Consider the following 23,981-nt stretch of genomic DNA (forward strand, 5'->3'; position numbering starts at 1 on the left):
GATGATGATATGTTCAAACTCTTTGCAATTTTACACTGTCAAACTCCTTTCTGATATTGCTCCACTATCTGTCGGCGCAGAATTAGGGGGATTGGTGATCCTCTTCCCATCTTTACTTCTGAGAGCCGCTGCCACTCCAAGATGCTCTTTTTATACCCAGTCATGTTAATGGCCTATTGCCAATTGACCTAATGAGTTGCAATTTGGTCCTCCAGCTGTTCCTTTTTTGTACCTTGAACTTTTCCAGCCTCATATTGCCCCTGTCCCAACTTTTCTGAGATGTGTTGCTGTCATGAAATTTCAAATGAGCCAATATTTGGCATGAAATTTCAAAACGTCTCACTTTCGACATTTGATATGCTGTCTATGTTCTATTGTGAATACAATATCAGTTTTTGAGATTTGTAAATTATTGCATTCTGTTTTTATTTACAATTTGTACTTTGTCCCAACTTTTTTGGAATCGGGGTTGTAATTATAATTTTTTAAATTTTATAACCTTTGATCTGATGCCGTTGTCATGATGATTGAAGTGTTTGTTGTCAACTCAGCTGATGTTTATACTGAGATAGACACGTATGTGAATGTGCGCCAGCAAAGAAAATTAACATTGTATATAAAATAGTAAGAATTCTTATTTATTAATACAAGTAGTTATTGCCCATGACCCTGATTTCCTCTGAATGGCCCAGTGGAGAGTTGAGTGGACACACGTGATAGATATGTTTGCACCGTGTTCTGTCAAAATGACGTAAACCTCTCCCCGCGCCTTCTCAGTGACGTAGACTCAGCCCTATCAGAAGTCTCCGGTGAGGAGCGCTGATTGCGAGGTCCCATACAATGGAAACTCTCCGGTGAATTAGGGAGGGGATTCCCCACTGAGGCTGCGCACAGTGTGTTAGCGCGAGCATGTAGTGTATGCGAAATTATTGGTGTATCGGATTAGCACTAATTCCATGTTTTGGAAAACCGAAACTGCTGTCTTGGGCCCCTCTGGGGTGTCACCAATCCATGTGCAAAGTATAGCGTATGCGGGTCCAGTTGTGTTGATTTGCACAGGTGAACAGACAGACTCACTCACTCTCCATCAACTCTTGCTGTGGGGCATTGATGATGGCTCCCCAAGAACATCTATCCTACATGCTGGTTTCAGTCTCCTGGATCTCATAGCCAGTGTCATCCTGTAGTAGGTCAACGTAGGTCTTATGGGATGCCCTTGCGTTCTTCTCCCTTGTCCAGGCTGCCATATAACCACTTTTGACACCACACTCCCTTCTGCCCTTTTACAATGTCCTGCAAAAGCCAGTCTCCTGGTAGCGATTTTTGTTGTGAGATGAGGTATGTCACCATATAGTTACAGACTGACAACCTTCCTTTAGTAGTAGAGAGATCACAGGTTATACCGGTATGCATGTTCAATTTAATACATCATTATTGTACAATACCCAGTTTGTATATATGATTTGTTTAATGAAGAGTTTGATGAAGATAAAGATGCCGTTAGTATTAACGGTGATTGCTGAATATTGTGGATGAAATGTTAAGGATTTTTAGTAGCATGTAATATCCCTGGTTTTACTATTTATAAGTATGTGTTTGAGGAACACAACATACTCCATGGCCTGAAGGTTAGACAAGCAGCCATGGGCCCAAAGAGTCGACAGTTTGATTCCTGGGACCGGTGGGAAAAATGTGAGGGGAGTTCAGTGAACGAACAGCATGTTCCCCTCTACCTGTATCATGGCTGAAGTGCCCTTGAGCAAGGCACCCCAGGCACTGTAGCATAGCCGCCCACTGCTCTGCATGTGTGTGCTCATTGCTCACTTGTGCGTGTGTTCACTGCTTCAGATGGGTTAAATGCAGAGGAGGAATTTCACTGTGCTTGAGTGTACAGGAGACAAAAAAAAAAAAAAAAGCTTCATCATCATGAACATTTTTGTTTTATTCCATAAGCTACTGATATTTCCCCATGTTCCACATAAAAATAGTCAGAGCATTTAATTACAGAAAATGACAACTGGTCAAAACAATAAAAAAGATGAAGTGTTTTCAGACCTTGAATAATGCATAAAAAAAAAAATCAAGATCATATCCCGTTTTAAACACAATACTAATGTTTGAACTTGGCGTGAGTTCAGAAATCAATATTTGGTGGAATAACCCTGACATTTAATCACAGCTTTCATGCGTCTTTGGCATGCTCTCCACCAGTCTTTCACGTTGCTGTTGAGTGACTTTATGCCACTCCCAGAGCAAAAATTCAATCAGCTCAGCTTTGTTTGATGGCTTGCGAGCATCCATCTTCCTCTTAATCGCATTCTAAAGGTTTTCAGTGGGGTTCAGGTCTGGAGATTGGGCTGGCCATGATAGGGTTTTGATCTTGTGGTCCTCCATCCACAGCTTGACTGACCTGGCTGTGTGGCATGGAGCATTGTTCTTCTGGAAAACCCAATCCTCAGAGTTAGGGAACCCTGTCAGAGCAGAAGGAAGCATATTTTCTTCCAGGTTAACCTTGTACATGGCTTGATTAATTTGTCCTTCACAAACAAAAATCTGCTCCATTCCAGTCTTGCTGAAGCACCCCCAGATCATCACTGATCCTCCACCAAATTTCACAATAGGTGTGAGACACTGTGGCTTGTAGGCCTCTCCAGGTCTCCGTCTAACCAAAAGATGACCAGGTGACGGGAAAAGCTGAAAATTGGACTCATCAGAGATGACGACCTTACTCCAGTCCTCTACGGTCCAATTCTTATGGTCTTTAGCAAACCTCAGCCTGGCTCTTCTTTGCTTCTCTCATTGATGAAGGGCTTTTTTTCTTGCTTTGGATGACTTCAATCCCACCTGGAGGAGCCTGTTTCGAACCATCCTTGGTGTGCTATTTGCCATTCTTTTTGTAGGTCACCTGATGTCATCCTATGACTGGTGAGTGGCATTCAAAGGAGTTGACGATCATCCCAGTCAGTGGAGTCGTTTTTGCCATCTACCAGGCTGTAACTTTGTTGTCCCCAATGTCTGCTGCTTGACCTTATTCTTATGAGCTGCCGTCTTTGAAATTTTGAGGATGGAAGTGACCTGATGCTCACTGTATCCCTCTACTAGTCAAGCCAGATTTGAACCCTTCCTTTTCTCACTCAAAACTTTTCTTTTTAACTCTTTTGGCATGATGAATAGAGATTTTTGTATTCTAATTAAATTTAAGGTACTACCATCACTGTTTTTGCCATCCAAACTGGTCCTACTGCAAGAGGATGTGTCATAATCCGCCCCGGAGTTCCACTCCGGAGATTTACTATCTCCCAGTTCAGTGCAATCTGGATCCAGGACAGGACTTCCATCTTGCCGGCATTCACTTCCTGGTCTGCTCTGCTGTGTATAAATAGGCTGTTCTCAGAAGGGGACTTCGCCAGAATGTCTTGTCTGTTTCTCATGTCGGCTCTGTGCCATTTTTTGCTTCCTGGATTTTTGCTCTCTGTTTTGCCTAGTCTTAGCCACAGTTCTTTGCACTCACGTTTTGTCAGTTTTTCATGTATTGTGCACTATGTTCTTTTGTCTCCAGTTTTTGTCAGAACTATTTTTCATGTTTTTTTTCCATATTAGCACTTTGTCCACCTCGTTGTTGTCTGGATTATTTTTGCTATTTTTGTTTGTTGACTCTTCTTGGACTTTAAATCATTTTTTATTCATTGGATTTTCTGGTTTGTGTCCTACTATTGGATCCTAACTCCCCACATCTCGCCACCCTTAACAGTATGTTCTGGCCAACATGGCTCCAGCGGAACTTAACCATCTGAGAACGGCTATGCAGCAGCAAGGAGCCCTCCTCAGGACCCACCAACAGGAACTCCAGCAGATCACTCAGAACCTGGCCACCCTGTTCGACTCACTCAACCTTCTAGCCATACAACTCCAGCACTCCCAAGCCGTGCCTGCCCAGCCGTCTCTTTCTTCACCTCCCACCACCGCCGCTCTCCACGAATCAAGACTCCCTTTGCCTCCCCCCTACAGTGGAGAACCAGGTACCTGCAGATCTTTTTTGTCAGTGTTTGCTGATCTTGGAGCTTCAACCTCTGGCTTTCACCACAGCACGCTCCCGGGTAGCCTATACCATCACGCTCCTCACCGGCAAGGCCAGGGAATGGGGGACAGCAGTCTGGGACACCGACGCGCCCTGTTCCAGCTTCAAGGAATTCTCTGAGGAAATGAGGCAAACATTTGATTGCTCTCTGTCCGGCCGGGAGGCAGCAAGAGAGCTCATGGAGCTGCGGCAGGGGTCCCGATCTACCTCGGATTATGCCATCGAGTTCCGGGTGTTGGCAGCATCATGCAGTTGGAATGATAGTGCCCTGGTCGACGCGTTCCTACATGGCTTATCCGATGCCATCAAGGATGAACTCGTTTCGCGGGAACTGCCGTCGGACCTCTCCAGCCTGATGGACCTTGCCAATCATATTGACGTGTGGGTCCAATGATGGAGGAGAGGAGCCACCACAAATTCAACCTCTCTCTACCACCTGCCTCGTCCATTGAACCCATGCAGGTAGATCGGGTACGGGTGTCAGCGGAGGAATGACTGCGCCGACGGAGCACAGAGGCTTGTTTCTACTGCGGTCAGCAGGGACACATCTGCTGAGCCTGCCCGCTAAAAGGACAAGCTCAGCAATGAATCGAGGGGCCCTGGTGGGCAATGCTCGGAACCAGTCCCCTGCTGACCAACCATTGCTCCCCATAATCATAACTCTCAACAATCGGCATCACCATCTTCAGGCACTCGTCGACTCAGGGGCAGACAGGAACCTGATCTGCTCCGCCACCGCCAAGGATCTCGGAATCCCGTTACTTGCCCTCGAGGTCCCTCTCACTGTCCTGACACTCAATGGCACTGGCTTGACCACCATCACTCACCTCACCATCCCACTCACCCTAAGGATTTCAGGCAATCACTCCGAAACTATACAACTTCACGTCATGAACAACTCTCATGTACCCGTTATTCTTGGATTACCCTGGTTGATGCAGCACAACCCCCACTTAAACTGGACTGACCACACCATCTTAGGCTGGAGTCCTTCCTGCCTGGCCTCCTGCCTGAACTCTGCTCTGCCTCCCACCAAACCACCTCAGCCAGCAAGTGTCACGACCTTTCTCATGTGCCTCCGGAATATCTGGACCTCAAGCCTGTCTTCAGTAAGACCCGAGCAGTGTCCCTTCCCCCTCATAGGCCCTATGACTGCAGTATCGACCTCCTGCCAGGGACGGCGCCACCCAAGGGACGTCTCTACTCTCTTTTCCCCCGCCGAGAGACAAGCCATGGAGAAATAAATCACTGAGTCTCTGGCAGCTGGGATCATCTGCCCCTCCTCCTCCCCAGCAGGGGTGGGATTCTTCTTTGTGGAGAAGAAAGACAAGTTGCTCCACCCCTGCACTTCACAGAAGTTTTTACTTCTGTAAAGCACATTGAACTGCCATTGTGTATGAAATGTGCTATATAAATAAACTTGCCTTGCCTTGCACTGACTTGACTATCAAGGTCTCAATGCCATCAGAGTCAAGAACCGCTACCCACTACTGCTCATGACTACAGCCTTCGAACTACTCCAGGGAGCTAAGGTGTTCACTAAACTGGACTTATGCAACGCCTATCACCTAGTTAGGATCAGAGAAGGGGATGAGTGGAAGACAGCCTTCAACATCACCACAGGCCACTGAGTACCTCGTAGTCCCTTTCGGCCTGACTAACATGCCTGCGGTATTCCAGGCGTTGGTTAATGATGTCCTGAGGGACTTCAATACCTTTGTCTTTGTTTACCTGGACGATATCTTGATTTTCTCTCACTCCTTAGAGGAACATTGGGGTCAGGTCCGGCAGGTTCTTCAATGCCTGCTGGAGAATAAGCTGTTCGTTAAGGCAGAGAAGAGCGAGTTCCACAAAGGCTCTGTCTCGTTCCTGGGGTTCATCCTTTCACCAGCCAAGATCCAGATGGACCCCCTCAAGCTGGAGGCAATCGCTGACTGGCCCACCCCATCTTTGAGACGAGAGCTCCAGCGCTTCCTAGGGTTCGCCAACTTTTACAGGCGTTTCATCCGCAACTTCAGCATGGTGGCTGGACCGCTCTCAGCCCTGACCTCGACCAAGTTCAAGTGGGGGGAGGAAGCAGAGAAAGCCTTTTCCAGTCTCAAGCATAGGTTTACCACAGCACCCATTCTCACCATACCTGATTCTACCAAGCAGTTTATCATCGAGGTCAACGCCTCCAAGTCAGGGGTTGGAGCCATCCTATCCCAGAGGGCCATCGACAACAAGGTCCACCCATGCTCCTTCTCCCGCTGGCTATCCTCAACCGAACGAAACTACAACATCGGCGACCCAGAACTACTGGCTGTGAAACTAGCCTTGGAAGAGTGGAGGCACTGGCTCGAGGGGTCTGACCTCCCTTTCCTAGTCTGGACCAACCATAAAAACCTGGAGTACCTCAAGTCTGCCAAACGTCTCAACTCTTGTCAAGCCCGTTGGTCTCTCTTCTTCTCCCGATTCAACTTCACGCTCCCCTACCGTCCAGGCTCCAAGAACAGCAAACCCGATGCCCTGTCCAGGATGTTCTCTTCCCACCAAGAGGAGTCCAAGCCACCAGAGCCTATCCTTCCTCCATGCTGCCTGGTGGGAGCCGCTATTCTAGAAGTTGAGACGCTCGTGCAGAAGGCCCTGAAGCAGGACCCCGGTGAAGGTAACTCCAACAATATTCCTCATAACCATCTGTTTGTTCCCTGTCATGTGCGAACTCTGGTGCTGCAGTGGGGTCACAGTTCCAAGCTGGCCTGTCATCCGGGAGCCACCCAAACCCTGGCTCTCATCCAGCAGTGCTTTTGGTGGCCATCCATCAAGGAGGACATCCAGGAGTTCGTGGCAGCCTGCGACACATGCTCCCAGAACAAGACAGCCAATCGACCCCCTGCCAGCTTACTAAGACCCCCTTCCTACTCCACATCGACCTTGGTCTCACATTGCCCTGGACTTCATCACCGGACTCCCCAACTCAGGTGGCAATACATGCATCCTCACTGTCATTGACTGTTTTTCTAAGACCATCCATTTCATTCCTCTGCCCAAGCTCCCCTCAGCCAAAGAGACCGCAGAACTACTCATCCACCACGTTTTCTGCCTACATGGTCTGCCTACCGACAGTTTCTGACCGGGGTCCTCATTTCACTGCACAGTTCTGGAGAGCCTTCTGCAAACTCATCGGGGCCACCTGTAGTCTCTCCTCAGGCTTCCACCCACAGACCAATGGCCAGGCAGAACAGGCTAACCAGGCTTTGGAGGTTGCACTCAGGTGCATGGTGTCCAGGGATGCCAGTTCTTGGAGCAAGTACCTACCTTGGCTCGAATACGCACATAACACTCTCCCTTCCTCTGCCACAGGTCTCTCTCCATTCCAGTGCTCACTAGGGTACCAACCGCCACTGTTCCCCAGCCAGGAGGAGGTCACCGTACCATCAGCCCAGGCCTTTATACACCACTGCAGGGGAACGTGGGCATTGGCCCAGAGAAGACTCATTACCTCTGCCTTCGCATCCAAGAAGCAGGCCAACAAACGTCGCTCCAAGGCACCCACCTACCGAGTGGGTCAATGAGTTATGCTCTCCACATGCCACCTGCCACTTAGGGCGGTCTCTCGCAAGGTGGCACCCAGGTTCCTTGGACCCTTCCTCATCAAGAAGGTAATCAACCCATGTTCCATTAGACTGGCATTACCACTCACCATGCAACGTGTTCACCCCACCTTTCATGTATCACAGCTTAAACCTCTGGTTTCCAGTCCTTTGCTCCCACCCTCCAAACCTCCTCCCAGGCTCATTGATTGCGGCGAGGCCTACACGGTCAAGAAACTGCTGAAGATGCGGTGGCGAGGCAGAGGTCTCCAGTACCTGGTGGACTGGGAGGGTTACGGTCCCAAGGAAAGAAGTTGGGTCCCCGCCAGGTTCATACTGGACCCAACACTTATCACGGAGTTCCACCGGCAACACCCTGCTGCTCTTCCTAAAGCACCTGGAGGCGCTCATTGGGGGGGGGGGGGGGGGTACTGTCATGATCCACCCTGGACTTGCCGGCATTCACTTCCTGGTCTGCTCTGCTGTGTATAAATAGGCTGTTCTCAGAAGGGGACTTTGCCAGAACGTCTTGTCTCTCACGTCGTCTCTGTGCCTTTTTTTTTTTTTTGCTTCCTGAATTTTTGCTCTGTTTTGCCTAGTCTTAGCCACAGTTCTTTGCACTCACGTTTTATGTCAGTTTTTCATGTTTTTTGCACTTTTTTTTATGTTTTTTCATATTGGCACTTTGTCTACCTCGTTGTGGTCTGGATTATTTTTGCTAGACTTTTTTTTTTTTTTTTGGACTTTAATTAATTTTTTTTTAAATTATTATTCATTGGATTTTCTGGTTTGTGTTCTGCTAGTGGATCCTAACTCACCACATCTTGCCCCCCCTTAACAGGATAGTGATGAAGATTTTTATTCTTTTCCTCATTAAATAAGATTTGTTTCAGGTGATCATCTAATCAGTACCTCAGTAAGTAAAATGAGGTGGGCTTGTGTTGGAATTCCAGCGCAGACACTGGAATGAGATGGCTGCCATACAGAGATGCTGATTTAAGAAAAAATTTAAAGTGGTCGCTTATTTTTTTTTTCCCATATATTTCCCTCAGCTTAATACATTGCTACTGCAGAATATCTGATTTTATACAATTTCATCAGCATAATGACTAATTTGATGGTGATGAGGCCGTTTGTAATATTAGTGATTGACAGTGTATGCCTAGAATTGTCATTGTTTGAACATTAATGTAAGCAAAAAATTTTATTCCTTTCTCTTGTACTGACTTGTTCTGCCAAGCTTGTGTGTGTGTGTGGGGGGGGGGGGGACCCATATTTTGCCATTTACCTCGTTAGCTGGAATACTAAACTGCTGAACCCATATCCATCTTTTGTACTGTGATTAAACAAAACTGCAGGTAGACTAATAAGACTAACAGAAATACCACCATATGACAACTTGTTATTGTCATACAATTATTACTGCTATTGTAGAATTGACTGACTGATTTTATTTTGCTATTATCTTGGTTATACTGAGAGAGGCAGCTGGAATACTTGACTGATGAACCTGTATCCCTCTTTTGAACTGTGCTAAAACAAAGCTGCTGATCTTCCCAGAACAGTCAAAAATCAGTGCACTGTGTGAAGTTGTTACTTTGTGGTGGAGTTAGAGAAAAATCCGCTACATGTGCATCAGTAGTTTAAAGTGCATATCACGGGTAAATTCAGGAGCAAGATCAATGTAATTTTCCCATTTTATATTAAACTTTGGTCAAATATCTGTCACATTTTGTGCAATTTTTTTTTTACCTTGCGCAATACCAGAAAAATTCAGTTGAAATCAAGCCACTTGAGGCGAATTGGTCCGCCTCTGAAAAAACTTGCCATTTGGATTTCCCGGCAAACATTGATTTTCGTGACGTCATGTGCGGGACACCTCCTGCTGAATCCTACATCAACGCTGGTTTGTTTATGAGAAAACAACCATATTTACACCCCAGTGTTGTCTCCGTTGTCTTCACTACTTGAATCCAGTGTTGTTTTTGGCAGCCATTTTTGATTTAGTTTTAGTCTTTTGGATGAAATGCTTAGTTTTAGTCACATTTTAGTCAATTCCATCCTTGATAGTTTTGGTCTAGTTTTAGTCGACGAAAACAAAGGGTTTTAGTCCAGTTTTAGTCATTCATTTTAGTCGAAAAAATAATTACTTTAAAACATTAAATTAGGCCAATACAGAGATACAAAATTGTAATCGAGGTTGACAGGTTGTGCAAAACATACTCAAAACAGTGTCTCAAAACAAACTTGTTTCACTTGAACGTAAAGTTTGTCAAATATTTGGGTTTAATAATCGATGACAATCTTTCTTGGAAGCCTCATATTGATTTTATTTGCAACAAAATAAGCAAGGTTGTCGGCCTTTTGGCCAAGCTTAGACATTTTATTCCACTACATACCCTTATGACATTATATCGCTCTCTGATTCAACCTTACTTAACATATGGTCTTAGTTCTTGGGGACAGGCTTATAAAACTCGTATAAAGTATTAATCCTACAAAAACGAGCTTTAAGATTTAATCCATTTTGTTGATAATAGAGAAAGTGCCCTTCCATTGTTTTCCAAAACCAATATTTTACCAGTAAATCATCTTTTCTATGAATATATTTCTAAATTAATGTATGACATTGTTAAAGTGCACCCTCAAACATTTGTAAATTATTTTCTTCTATTTCTAGTATCCATTCTTATAACACTAGGGCATCTTACTCCAAGAACTTATATACTCAGTATTCTCGTACAAATCTACAAAAGAACTCATTTTCCCGTGTTGGTGTTAGGGTATGGAACCAGATTTCAACTTCTACAAGATCTTCATCTAAATTGTTGTTCAAGAAAAAAGTCAGACACCACCTTTTTTTCTGATTTAAGTAGATATGGATATGATGTTGACATCTCCAAACTCTTTCTTTCTACATAACTTTATTTCTATATATAATTAAGGGCTATATATATTTATCTTAGTCTCCCATCTCATCTCATTATCTGTAGCCGCTTTATCCTTCTACAGGGTCGCAGGCAAGCTGGAGCCTATATTTATCTTAGTTTTAACTTTAAATATTATTTAATACCATACATGAATTATCAGTATGACAAGTATACCTCTCTCTCTATATATTTTTTCAATGTTACTGTATTACTGTACCTTTATATCGAATAACAAGTATTGTCTCCTCTTTTTCTTTTTACCAAATAGTTGTTAATTTGTCATGTTTTATTATCTTTTTCATACATATTTAAGTATTATATTAATTCATATAATTTTTTTCCTTTGTAAACATGAGTCTGTCTTGATTAGCAGTGCGCTATTTGCAGACTCATGTAGTCTATTACATGTTTATATGTGATTGAAATAAAAGATTGATTGAAGTGCGCATGCTCTCTACATAAACACTGTCTAGTGTTCATGCTCTCTATGTCTAGTGCAGACACCCCAAGTCTCCCGGAAGTTCCGGGAGTCTCCCGCATATTGATAGTGGCTCCCTGATGCTCGCAAATTGGAGAATATCTCCCGGAATCTAGAGCAAGCGAGCAAGTGCGTGCACGCGAAACATTAACGTCTGCATCGCACATATGACGGAGTGCGCGAGGGAGCGCGAGAGAGACTGTTCATGTACCGCATGCTAGACAAAAAGCATCCTGATTGGATTACAGACATCCAAACTCATTTCAGGGAGGTGTCGTGACACCCCCCTCGCTGGGGAAAAAAGTCATGCGTCACGACACCTCCCTGAAATGAGTTTCTGCAGGCTGGGATGTCTGCTAGTGCGCATGCTCCATTGTTCACAGACTCATGTTTCTGCCTCCGTTTAGCATGTCACAATATATTAAGGCACAGCAACAGGTCTGAAAAGCTACATTTCCCCCCGGATGTTTCACAGTAACTCAAATATGGGTCAATATATGACAAAGCATTCAGTTGCTGTCCCACCAATAATCCCTGCAGGACAAGTTTTACTCATGACATGTTAATTGAATTTAAGTTAGCTTAACCAAGCCAACTTTAGCATGAAACTAGCGGTCCCATTCATTTTCGCCAGGTCACGGTGTTTTGGAAAACTTCATAGGAAATTCATTACAGACCGATTGCTGAGTGACATTAACCAAAGCTAGCAAACGTATACATGATCTGTTAACAGGACTTCTTGTAACGTTAACTTACCGTCGCAGAAATAGCAGCATGGTGAGCTTTAGATGCCTCTTGAGGTCGGTCGTATCCTTGCCACGTAGTTTATAGCCACAGCGTGTACCTCTGTCTCCCACTACAAGGCATTCCGTTTTATTTCTGCTGGATTAGGTGTAAAGTATGTCCATAAATCATCACGTCTTTTCCACCCACCAAGCCCCTGTGCTGGCGTTGCCGCCACCATGGTCCATGCACTGTGCCTGGTGGGCGTGGCCAAACAAGGACAGGATGCAGGTGCATTGCTGATATTTTCAGCATTTGGCAGACAGGTTGCACGCACCGTTGGAGGAAACGCCATGCATTTTGATAGTCCTATAGCCAACCCAATAACATTTTCGTCTCGTCTCGTCAATGAAAACAACAGATACGTCTCGTCATATTTTCGTGATCAAAGAGTTATGTTTAGCTCGTCACTGTCTCGTTTTAGTCATGAAAAAAAGGAGCGTTAACGAAATCATTTCGTCATCGTTAACGAAAACAACACTGCTTGAATCATCATCAAATCCAAACAGATGAAGCCCCAATTCTGACATCTCATTATATTCTTCATCCAAAGGTGAAGTAACATTGCGCTCAGGTGACAATTCCATAATTTCACTGCAAAATCACTAACTGTTAAACTTGGTCTACACAGGCTGTGCACTGAAACCGTGCAAGCTCTCGCAGCCTGCTGGTGCTTCCGCAGGTGACGTCACAAATCTGGCTCCAGACTCCCTTGGGATTTTTCCAGATGCGTCTTATTTTTTTCTGCTGTAGACAGATGGCCTTGTGCAAAATTACCCTTCTGGATGAGTGTGTAAAAGGACATACTTTCATCTAAAAAAAAAGAAATTGGTCCAGGATATGCACTTTAAACTTAATGCCATTTACACATACGATATAAAAAGACAGAAAAAAAGTTACCACAGCAAGGTCAGAAGAATTTTCTTCAACTTTCTGACCAAGCCACATCAGCCAATACATCTGTTAGACATGGTGTAGGCGATTTTAGCTGTTTAAGGACAACTATCACTACCGTCAGTTTTTGTGCATGTGTGTGCACGTGTGTGTGTGCGCGCAGAAGGGCCACAACAGAGTATTGGGCGTGTGCATTAGCCCACAGTCGGAAAAGCCTGATCAGACTCCCTTTAAACATAGCCTTTCACCCTGTGTGATTGCACGAGCCCCAAACAAGACTTTCAGAACATGGCTTTTAAGATGAATGAGAGAAGCAAAGCTCACATCATTTTATTGTACATAAGAAGGATGATGGGAAATAATATCTGAGCCTATAGTTTGCAGAAAAGGAAATGATACATTGTGGGTGTATCGTTTGTGATGGTCTTCTGACTTTTCCTACACTCATGGGCGCTGGGATTTTGGCTGCGTGCACTTCAGGTTTAAACACAAATATAATCCATGTCTGTGTATACCGTATGTTATTGCCACAACTGTGCTATTGTTATACCCATACAGTTTACAAAAGGCTGTAGCTCATTAAGCAAACTGCAGATAAAAAGAAAATGCGCATGGAACAAGCAACTTCAAAAAAAAAGCAGCGTTTGGATTGTTGAAGTTCTTTGCTAGATTAATGTCCGTTTATAGCATAGGCTGTGTATCATCTGACAACTCTGGTGATCTATGGGACAAAACCAGCACACTTCTCACTTTTTTTTTTTGTGCAAAGGCATATACATGAGCGAGAGAGAAGGCCAGATTACACACTGGGTCTCTCTATGGACTGTGTGACAACTGTATATTTATTTCTGTGTTCACACCATGCTATCTGACAAACAGCAGTTTTGAGAACAGATCAGGCCATGGATTGAAAGCTAGTGCTGTCAGGTTACATGTTAAAAGAGAGAGACAGACTGACAAGAGACTGACAGGGAAAAACAATGATTTAGAGTGAAAGTAAGGCACGACGTGGATTTGAGACTCAAATAGTTGTGAAGGCTGTTGTCCCACTGAGCTATTCATAATACTCTCAACTACTGCATCCAGTAAACAATGGCTATTTCATCACATGTTCCAGTATGTGCACTAACACAAATTCCTGTAAATATAATTTTGGTGAATTTCATTACACAAACAGAACAGAAGAAGAGCAGACAGTAGAGCTATATTAATTTCAATTTTTTTTAAATCAAAAATTCAAATGTTCATTCATTACTGATATTAGGTAGCGCTTTACATAAAATGATGCATGTTTTAAGTAGTCTGGCTAACGCAACTTCAAAGCTCTGCGAGCATTGGTCTGGCATAGATATTAAGCCCAACCATTTCCCAAAGCGCGTGGTTGACCCGCCTCCCTGAAATGCCTCAGCTTGCTACTGGTCGAAGCCAGAAAAGGCTGTGACGAAGCTTAAACCAATCACATCACTCTTTCCTCTGACGTATGTGACGCGACGGAAACTGCTTGAGTAACAGGAAGAAGGAGGAGCTGAAGAAGAAGAGGACGATAATAGCGCGATCAAAGGCGAGACGACCACAACGATAGGATTCTCGCTGAGCCCCATTGATTTGGCTACCAGCGGGGCTAACTGGTAGATTAAACTCTTACCGAAGCCGGTCGGGAGCAAGGCGAAAACGTCCTTCCTTTCAATAAATACCTCCAGGGCTGCTCTTTGCTCCATTTTCAATGAGAACTTCCCGTTGAATGCTTTCAATACAGCATCTACCGCTGTGTCAAAGGCTTGCCGCTGCTCCATGTTCGTAATGTTTCTAGTGAATGAAGCGCTTCCGGCATAGATTCTGTAAACAATCTATGGCTTCTGGTCGCAGTTCTACTACGTCACTGCCTTGAACACGCCTCTACTCAGGGCCGTTGGAGATGCTCAAAGTTGTTTGGCTCCCGATTTTTCGGGAGCTTGGAAGAGCTGGAGATAGCTTGCCTTGTCAGACTAAGTTCGCAACAGCCCCCCGTGTTGCGTCACACTTAGGATGGGCGGGCCCAGGCTATGTTTTAAGCGCATTTAAAACGCACTGCTTTTTTATATTTTATTTTTAAAAATTGTTAAAAAATAAGAACGAGTGCTCTGAAAGCATAATATCCCCTGCTGACCACTGTGCCATAACTCTGGTAAAATGCAACTGAACTGAACAAAACTGCAATATGCGTATTACTGACATATAACAAAGAATCCTATCAAGTTTCATGAAGTTCCTCCAAAAATAGTAAGAGGAATTGATTTCAAAAGGCGAGTACCCTTCCAGGGATGGACAGACAGATGGACTGACAGACATCGCCACGACATAATCCCCTTTCGGGCCTTTCAGCCAGCGGGGGATAAAAATTGTGAGGGAAGTTGATTTCAGAAAGCAAGCACACCTTGATGAAATTGCCAAAGTACAAGTTTGTTAATAATCAAGGGCATAACTCTGGTAAAATTTGCCCAAATGAAACGAAATTTCAATATGCGTATAACGGTCATATAACAAAGCCTTTTGCCAAGTTTGGTGAAATTCCTCCACAAACTGTGAGAGGAGTTGATTTCAGAAGAATGTACACCCTCATGAAATTGTCAAAGTACAAGTTATTTAATCAAGGCTCAGAACTCTGGTAAAATTTTCACAAACAAAATAAAATTTCAATGAGTATTACCGTCATATAACAAGGCCTTTTGCCAAGCTTCGAGAAATTCATCCAAAAATTGTGAGAGGAGTTGATGTCAGAAGGCAAGCACACCTTCATGAAATTGTGAAAGTACAAGATTGTTAATCAAGGGCCACAACTCTGGTAAAATGCAACCGAATTGAACAAAATAATATGCGTACTACTGAGATATAACAAGGCCTTTTGCCAAGTTTCGTGAAATTCCTCCACAAATTGTGAGAGGAGTTGATTTCAGAAGGAAAACACACTCATGAAATAATCAAAGTATAATTTTGTTAATCAAGGGCTGTAACTCTGGTAAAATGTGACCAAATTTAATGAAATTGTAATGTGTGTATTAGCGACATATAACAAAGAATCCTGCCAAGTTTTGTTAAATTCCTCCAAAAATTGTGAGGGGAGTTGATTTCAGAAGGTGAGCACCCTTCCCGGGACGGACGGAAATCGCCACGACATAATCCCCCTTCGGGCCTTTCGGCCAGTGGGGGTGGGGGTGGATAACAAAAGTAAAGAATGGCATCAATGCCATGTACTTATTAAGTGCTCATTTCTGACATTGAGCAACATAAGCATTTGCTCATTCATTCTCCCTCAGTTACCAGTTTATCCTGGTACAAGTTTTAGTGGTTCCAGAGCCTATGCTGGGAATACTGGACACAAGGCAGGAAAATTCATCCTTGATAGGATCACAGTCCACCACACATGCACACGCTCACCAAAGGGGTACTTTAGCACAGATAACCAACCTACTAGCATGTTTTTGGACAGTGGGAGTAAACTAGAGAATCCAGAGGAAATGTGAACATGAACAACCAAAACTCTACATGTACAGTGACTCAAGACAAGGATCAAACCAGGGATGCAGAAGTCATGCTGTCAAAACTGTTTTCAAAAATCTGTTTCAATTGATTTAAATTAAGCAACTGGAAGTGCATGAGATGTTAAACAATTCAAATGTATATTATTTGCCTTAGGTTACATAAATGCTACAAACAAAATGTAATAATATTCAAAACAGTAAAATTCAAACATGCAACTACATGCACAAAACGACAACATTAAAGCCAGAGATGTGTATTATTACCAGACTAATAGGAAATGGATAGTTTTGGCATGAACAGGAAAAACATGCTAACTCTGATAAAAACACACACACAGACACACACACAGACACAGAGGTTTTACTATATTTCTAAGGACTATCCATTGACGATTACTATACGTCATGAATTAATACTATGCCCAAATCTAAGCCCAACCCTAACCCTCCTTAGTAACCAAAAGGAAATTTAGGGCTGTTCTAGTTTTTCAAATAATAGATACAATTTTTAATATCAAAATACGTTTTTGGTGAGAACCAGGTGAGTGCTAGCCTCAACGCCAGGCATTGCCCAAATGCCCGATTTGCTCGACCAAGATGTTCAGGCAGAAATAAGTTAGGCCCGTTCGGACATACCTATGGTCAGCTTCTTTAAGCACAAAAATGATTTTCGAGCGAGTACATTACAAAACTAGATAGAACTCGACGCCAACAGCGTCGATGGGGATGCCTCCGCCTGGTAGACTACACGCCTTATTAAGTTGTGATTTGGGGATGGACATTTGACCTCACAGTAATCTTGACCTGGTGAAATTACTTGTATTAGCCTTGGAGACATTGTGTTCACAAAGTTTTCGGACAGACATGTGACCTCACAGTGACCTTGACCTTAGACCTTTTGATCTCAAAATCTAATCAGTTTATCTTTGTCCCCAAATGCACAAATGGTGAAAGTTTGGTGAAATTCCTTTCATTAGCCTTTGAGATATCGTGTTCACAAGGTTTCGAGATGGACGCATGCGCACACAACCCGAAAACATAATGCCTCCTGCACCTTATAGTGGCGGAGGCATAAAAACAAGACGCATTAACCAGCATCCTCGCCTCCTCTCTGATCATTTTGTTTTTTTCTTCCCAATTTGTAACAGTGATTCTGATTGGCTCACTTCAGGCGCACGTGTGTACATGTTCTCAAAATGGTGCATATAGTGTTTACCATCCCCCTATCAAGCAGCATCTGTAACAGGGGATTCTCAGCAGTCAAAAGAATCAAAAGTGACTGGAGATCGCACGCGTGTGTGCACACACGAGAGACAGAGAGATACGTTTGTGGGTAATTCTATGGCTCTGTGATGCCTCCTGGAAGAGAAGAGCAGGGAGGATTGGAAATCGAGTGGCAGTCGTTTGTGTACACCCAATACCAAAACTTGCAGCGTCCTAGCAACCATCGCAAAGATGCAGACAAAAAGCCCAGAAACTCTTTATTTACCCGGGCAAAAACGATACAGGATTTATCTTGCAGTGTTCTGATCCCCAGATCTTTAACCCAGACACGTATAAAAAGTTGTACTCCTCCATGCTCTTCCAGGTTTTCATCTGTGTGTCCATGTAGAACGATGTCTGCAGCACCAGGTAGTTTGAGATGTCGGGGAACTCAATGGATGGATAATTTTCCAACTCATGATGAATGAAGAACTTTATTTAAACACAATAAGTTGATCAGCAGAGCTAGTAGGGTCGCGCATGTAAAGATACAAATAATTACAAATACTAAAGACTAAAAATATACACAATCTTTTGGGGAAAAAACCCTTTAAAATCTGTTGATTATCTGTTAATTATCTTCACATTAAGCTAATTAATAGTATGCATAACTACTGTCTTTGTATTTAGTTATGGCTACATGATCAAATTTTATTCTACTAATGTCAGATTTAGGTGGCAATTTTTCTTTCATAGGAAAAATCCTTTTTTAGTGGATAAGGATCTGATCCCATTGAGTGGTTTCTATACCCACTTCTTTTGAGCAAACATCTTGGTTTTAATAACCTGCTTGTTTGCTGTACACAAACATGGCAATAAGTTCTTGCGTTAATGGACCAGACTCCACTTTTGGATCATTAATCCCTTTTGACTGAGAATGACCCGCATGCATGGTTTGGCTTCTAGTATATCCATACAGGTTTTAAATATAAACACCTACAATCTAAAAATTTGTTTTTATTGCATTTATTTAAATTCCCATCTGTAACAGGGAGTGATGCTGCATCCCATTAATACACTTTATGATAGATTATTAGATTCTAATAGAATAGATGAGCCAAAATAATTCGGGATCTTTTTTAATGAGCCTCGACTCGGTACAAGTATGAATAGGTGGGCCTCAAAGCAGAAAAGGTTGAGAACCAATGCTCTACAGGGCCTGGACCTTGATGCATAGAATGCTGATAGGGCAGTCCACCTATGGTGGATGGAGGGCCAGCGTGAACAGCGCCCACAATTTGCAGAGGCTGCACAGGAAGCTGATGTAGATGAGGAGGACAGGTTGTTTAATTTCCTCCTAAATGCAATGGCAAACTGAATGATAAGATGGTACTGCAGTACAGACTCCTGTTTTATAATTCATCTTTGCAATATTGCTAATCATTGTTATCGGCAAAACAAAGTGTGTTCTCGGTCCTAAACTCTATATAAAAAGATGTATTATGTACTCGTACCATATGTAAGACTTACATATATGATATTGATTTATGTTTCATGTTTTCAGGATTTATCTTGTTCTTCTGTTGCAGAAATAAATGTTGGTTTTTAAAAAAGTACTTTTGTCTCAATAACTCAATTATACCCCTAGAAAACATATCAGTATTGCCTTGAACCGTGTACTTGAAAACTTGGTGAAATACTGCAAAATTTTGGGGCAAAAGGAAATTCAAGGAAGGCAAAAAATTTTTGAGGCCATTTGCCCTGCAGGGCAAAAGATGTCAAAAGTTAACGTTGAGGCCTGGAGTGTGAGAATATTTGACACTAATCTCTTCTTTTGATAATATTTTTGTCTTTTTAACCTCCTCTCTCTCACAAACAGACACACACAAAAACTCACCAAGTTCAGGAGGCAGCACAGTCAGTCTGTTGCCCTGGATATGCAGCTCCTTCAACTGGGCCAGTTCTCCAATCTCTTTAGGTAGAGAGATCAGGTCATTATCCCTCAGACTCAGCTATACAGAGAGAGGGGGACAAGAAGGACAATGAGATCATGCATGGATTAAAGCAAAAAAAAAATTATTTGACTGAAAATTTACGGGGGGGGTTATGGGTGGATTTCGATGAAATTCTGAGAATGGTTAACTTAGAACTGATAACTTTATTATCAATTAATTAATGGATTAATATCTCATTCATCTCATCTCATTATCTCTAGCCGCTTTATCCTGTTCTACAGGGTCGCAGGCAAGCTGGAGCCTATCCCAGCTGACTACGGGCGAAAGGCGGGGTACACCCTGGACAAGTCGCCAGGTCATCACAGGGCTGACACATAGACACAGACAACCATTCACACTCACATTCACACCTACGGTCAATTTAGAGTCACCAGTTAACCTAACCTGCATGTCTTTGGACTGTGGGGGAAACCGGAGCACCCGGAGGAAACCCACGCGGACACGGGGAGAACATGCAAACTCCGCACAGAAAGGCCCTTGCTGGCCATGGGGCTCGAACCCAGACCTTCTTGCTGTGAGGCGACAGCGCTAACCACTACACCACCGTGCCGCCCTCTAATGGATTAATATATTCAATTTATTGCACTCTCTTTCCATTGCGTCCGTATATTTTTTTTTTGTGGCAAACCACACAAATGCAAGCGCCTGGAGTGTTTAGTTTTTTGCACCATGAACTAAATGGCTTTCAGTTTTCACCTATTTCATACAGCCAAGCCCACCTCCACTTGTTTTTTTTACACCTTTATCGATGGCAGACACATCAGTGCCTTCTTTCATGTAAAGCGCATCCATGCTGCCGAAACCGAAAGCAGAATGACATGCTCCTCTATGCTCGACGTCAGTATAGAAAAAAGTTTGGATCTTCGCTTAAATTAAAATTGGGGTTTGACCTTACTTTGTGTTGAATACGACTTCAAAAACAATTCAAGATTTTATTAAGAGAAATATTGTGGCCAACACGAGTGTTAAGTTACCTAAAAGATCGCATGAAGTTGGCTGCTATCTACTTTGCGCTCGTTCTCATTTTCCTCCATCATTTCATAGGCCAGAAACAGATGTTTTGACGTAATTTAACTTAGTAGGCTATGATTATTATTTAACCATAGTCTTCTAGACATTTTGACTGTTTGGGGCATTGAACGCTGGTGTATGATTTTCAGGGAATAAAGTTTAGCGCATGTCGGAACATCATTGCGCTCGCAGCCTCCAACTCCTCAAACGTCCTTTAAATTGTGATATAACGTAGGCTATAAGGCACGGTTCTAACATACCTTACACATTGGCCTAACGAAAAGAATAATTGTTGGGGCGTCTGCTGATTTGTTAGCTATAAATTTAGGTCTAATTACTTCTGACAGTCTGCAAGCATTGCACCGTCAGGTCTTCAAGTCTGGCTGAAGCAGAGGAGCGGGCTTTCCGGGGTTTATTTTTTCGTTTTTTTTTTTTTTTAACATGCTCTATTTCTATATGCCCAAGTTTGAACTAAGTCATTTTGGCAAGATTTAATTTAATACAAAACAGAAATGGTCAGACACAAGCACGAGGGAATGTATTTTGCCAATTTTGACAGCGCATGTTTTTTTAATGCCGCACCGTAGACAGCGAACGTTTAAACATGATCAAACATAGGAAATGAACGACACAAAGCATGGCTCAAAAGCAAAAAAGTTAAATAAACCCTGCTGATAGTTGATGGTGTTGCAACACATCAGTGTTATAACCCAATCTCTACCCAACCACCCGTCATTTTAATTCTCCTCGGATCAGCACCGACCTCACATTTGGCCTTGGGAGAGTTCAGCTGACGGAAATCCGTCACACGATGGAAAACTTTAATCCATGGATCATGACATGAAGTATACTCAAGCTCATTTGGCATTTTTGTTAACAACAGTAAGCCGTTTTAAAAAAAAAAAAAAACGCAGAGGGACAGAGAGAGCGAGAAGCAGCTACGATTATCAACAGTCCATAATTAGACACCTTTTCAGGTTTACCAATAAAAAACAATTTTACAAAGGTGAGTTTCAGTTACAACAGTTATTTTTGGTTAATTAATCAACCGGAAGACCCCCCCACCCACCCTTTGATCTTGTCGTCTGATGACACGGCTCGTTACCGGAGATGGAATGTTTTTTTAGCACAATCAGCAATTTGAGGAAAACCTGGACGTTATCATCACAGGTAAGCATGACGGAAAGATCATGGACATTTTTACTGATCAAATTCACCGATATTTCATGATCTCCTTGTCGAAACCTACTTTGTTTCTTACTCTTTCATTAGACAGTCGCCATCTAAAAGCATTGTATCCAAGTGTGCGTTTGAGAAGTCACACGAGGTGTCGATAATAGTGATCACCTTCACCGGTGTCCACCATTATCGACACCCTGTGGAATTAAGTGACATTTACAACTGTTATGGATCGATCTTTGTCTAACATTGTTGAAGTAGATGAAGTACTTTAAAAAAGAAATAAAAAAAAAAAGAAGAAGTGTTTATAATTGTTTTTTTCTGATTCAGAACAAATGGAATGTTGATAGAGTATTTGGAATCCTATTGCAATAAATAGAATTAGATCAGAATTAAAATTCCTCACATATAAACAATTACATGCTTAAAATATTCAGATTTTTCTATTCCATTCAAAACATTTTTTTTTGCAGTTTATTGCAAATATCTACCACATATTACAATATCAGTCGACATCTAGTCATTAGTTTTACATCTAAAAATATAAAGTTTTGTTTCAAGGAATGACATGCGACCTTTGACCTGGATTTTCATGCGGTTACAATGTCAATTGCCTGTTGACATTTATTGATAAACTACAAAACTAGAAATTAATACAAACAACAATGAATGACGAACAAAATGTGATCTATGAAAATACTTAGAAAAAGTGGGTAGAAAGTGGAACAAAGATTTTCTGACAGGTTAAGCATCAGTTCATTTGTTTACAAACATTAGAATTACTTCCTCATTTATGTAAGCACCGACATTTATATAAAAGATATTTTGTACGAAATACAAATTATGTAAAACAAATTTTAAATAAAAACTGTTTTGTTAACTTAATACCACATACTGATTTTTTAAAAATAAATAAATCTGGATATCAATAATTGTAGCATGGTGTCGATAATTGTGGAACAGTGTCACGTGATCTGATACGCTAAGTAATTGGGAAAGCAACTAATTTTTTTCCCCAGTCTTTACTACTTTTGCAACAGCCAAAAGATCGTTAAGGTGTCAATAATTGTAGCCACCTATACATACATACACATACATATATATATATATATATATATATATATATATATATATATATATATATCTCTCTGTCTGGGGGTACCCCACTAAATATACTCTCAGTCAATAAACTATACGGTTTTGAATGGTAATGTTGGTTTTAATTTGAAATAAAATGATGAAAGAAATAATACAGATAAAACTAAATCTTTGATGTGAATACTTTATTCAGAATTTGGCAAAAATTCTGCAAATTTGTGGAAAAATGGCGGCTTGATCTGGGACATGATAAATGGTTGACTACATCGCATTCCCTTAAAAAGGCTGTAGTCCACTGAAAAGTCTACAGTTATCACTAATTGTATTTTAATTTGGAACTTTATACACCTAAGGATTGGTGCGCTCACAGAATAATCATAACCGTAATAAAACATCATGCAAAATATTTGATCACCGTTGTAACTCCATTTTCCGCATACCCAAAACCAATACGATCGTGTGTTTTGATCTAAATGGAAAGCCTAAGGGTCAAGGTCACGACCTCATCAAAAGTAGTAACTTAAAATCACTATGCCATATAAAAATTTAGTTATAAATCTGCGATTTTGTTTTTTAGAATGAAAGCTGAAAGTTAGGTATAGAATATGTTTCTTACAGAATATGTTACGATGGTAGCTGGTCTTGTATGAATTTCTGAGCTATAAAATGAGCTGTGGTCTATTTTTTAACCGCAGTGCGTTATTTGTGTGCGGGGAAGGACACACATTAACAATTTGCATGTGTAGAATGAAATTTTCCACTCCAACAGTTAGAAGTTGATCACGCTTCCATTTACGGTCTTTCTGTCACACGAGTGATCTGTTCGGACGTTATCACTGAAAAGGTGAGTTTTGACAGGTTTTATTTTGTTTTAGTCTGGCAGTATAAGGCAATAGAATGTTTCTTTTTCATCTTACTTTCATATTTCGTAGTGTTTGCGTATTTTTGGCCAATATTTTGTAACTATGGTCAATTTAGATCGAACTTTTGATAGAATCTATGGCCAGTCATTTTGCCCCGCCCCCGCCTCGCACTCCGTCCGGTGCGGTAATGATGTCCCGTTGCTCGCACGCCACAGCAGAGACCCACGCGACCTTCAGCCAGTACAGTCGCTGTTCTTTTACCACCGCCGTTATTCTCATCTTTCCCGTGTGTTCTTGATTTTTCCATTGTGTCCTATTTCGCCATATCAAATACCCAAAATGTATCATATTATTCATAT

General features: G+C 42.2%; 1 protein-coding gene across 1 annotated transcript in view; it reads right to left on the reverse strand.

The window, feature by feature from the left end:
• rsu1 (Ras suppressor protein 1) overlaps positions 1-23,981 on the reverse strand; it is a 77,368-nt gene that overhangs the window by 31,547 nt on the left and 21,840 nt on the right. Inside the window, exon 7 of the mRNA XM_060920616.1 lies at positions 19,354-19,468. Coding sequence (XP_060776599.1) covers positions 19,354-19,468 — 115 coding nt within the window. The remainder of the gene's footprint in view (positions 1-19,353; positions 19,469-23,981) is intronic.

This window comes from Neoarius graeffei, chromosome 5 (assembly GCF_027579695.1).
Source record: "Neoarius graeffei isolate fNeoGra1 chromosome 5, fNeoGra1.pri, whole genome shotgun sequence".
Lineage (NCBI taxonomy): Eukaryota > Metazoa > Chordata > Actinopteri > Siluriformes > Ariidae > Neoarius > Neoarius graeffei.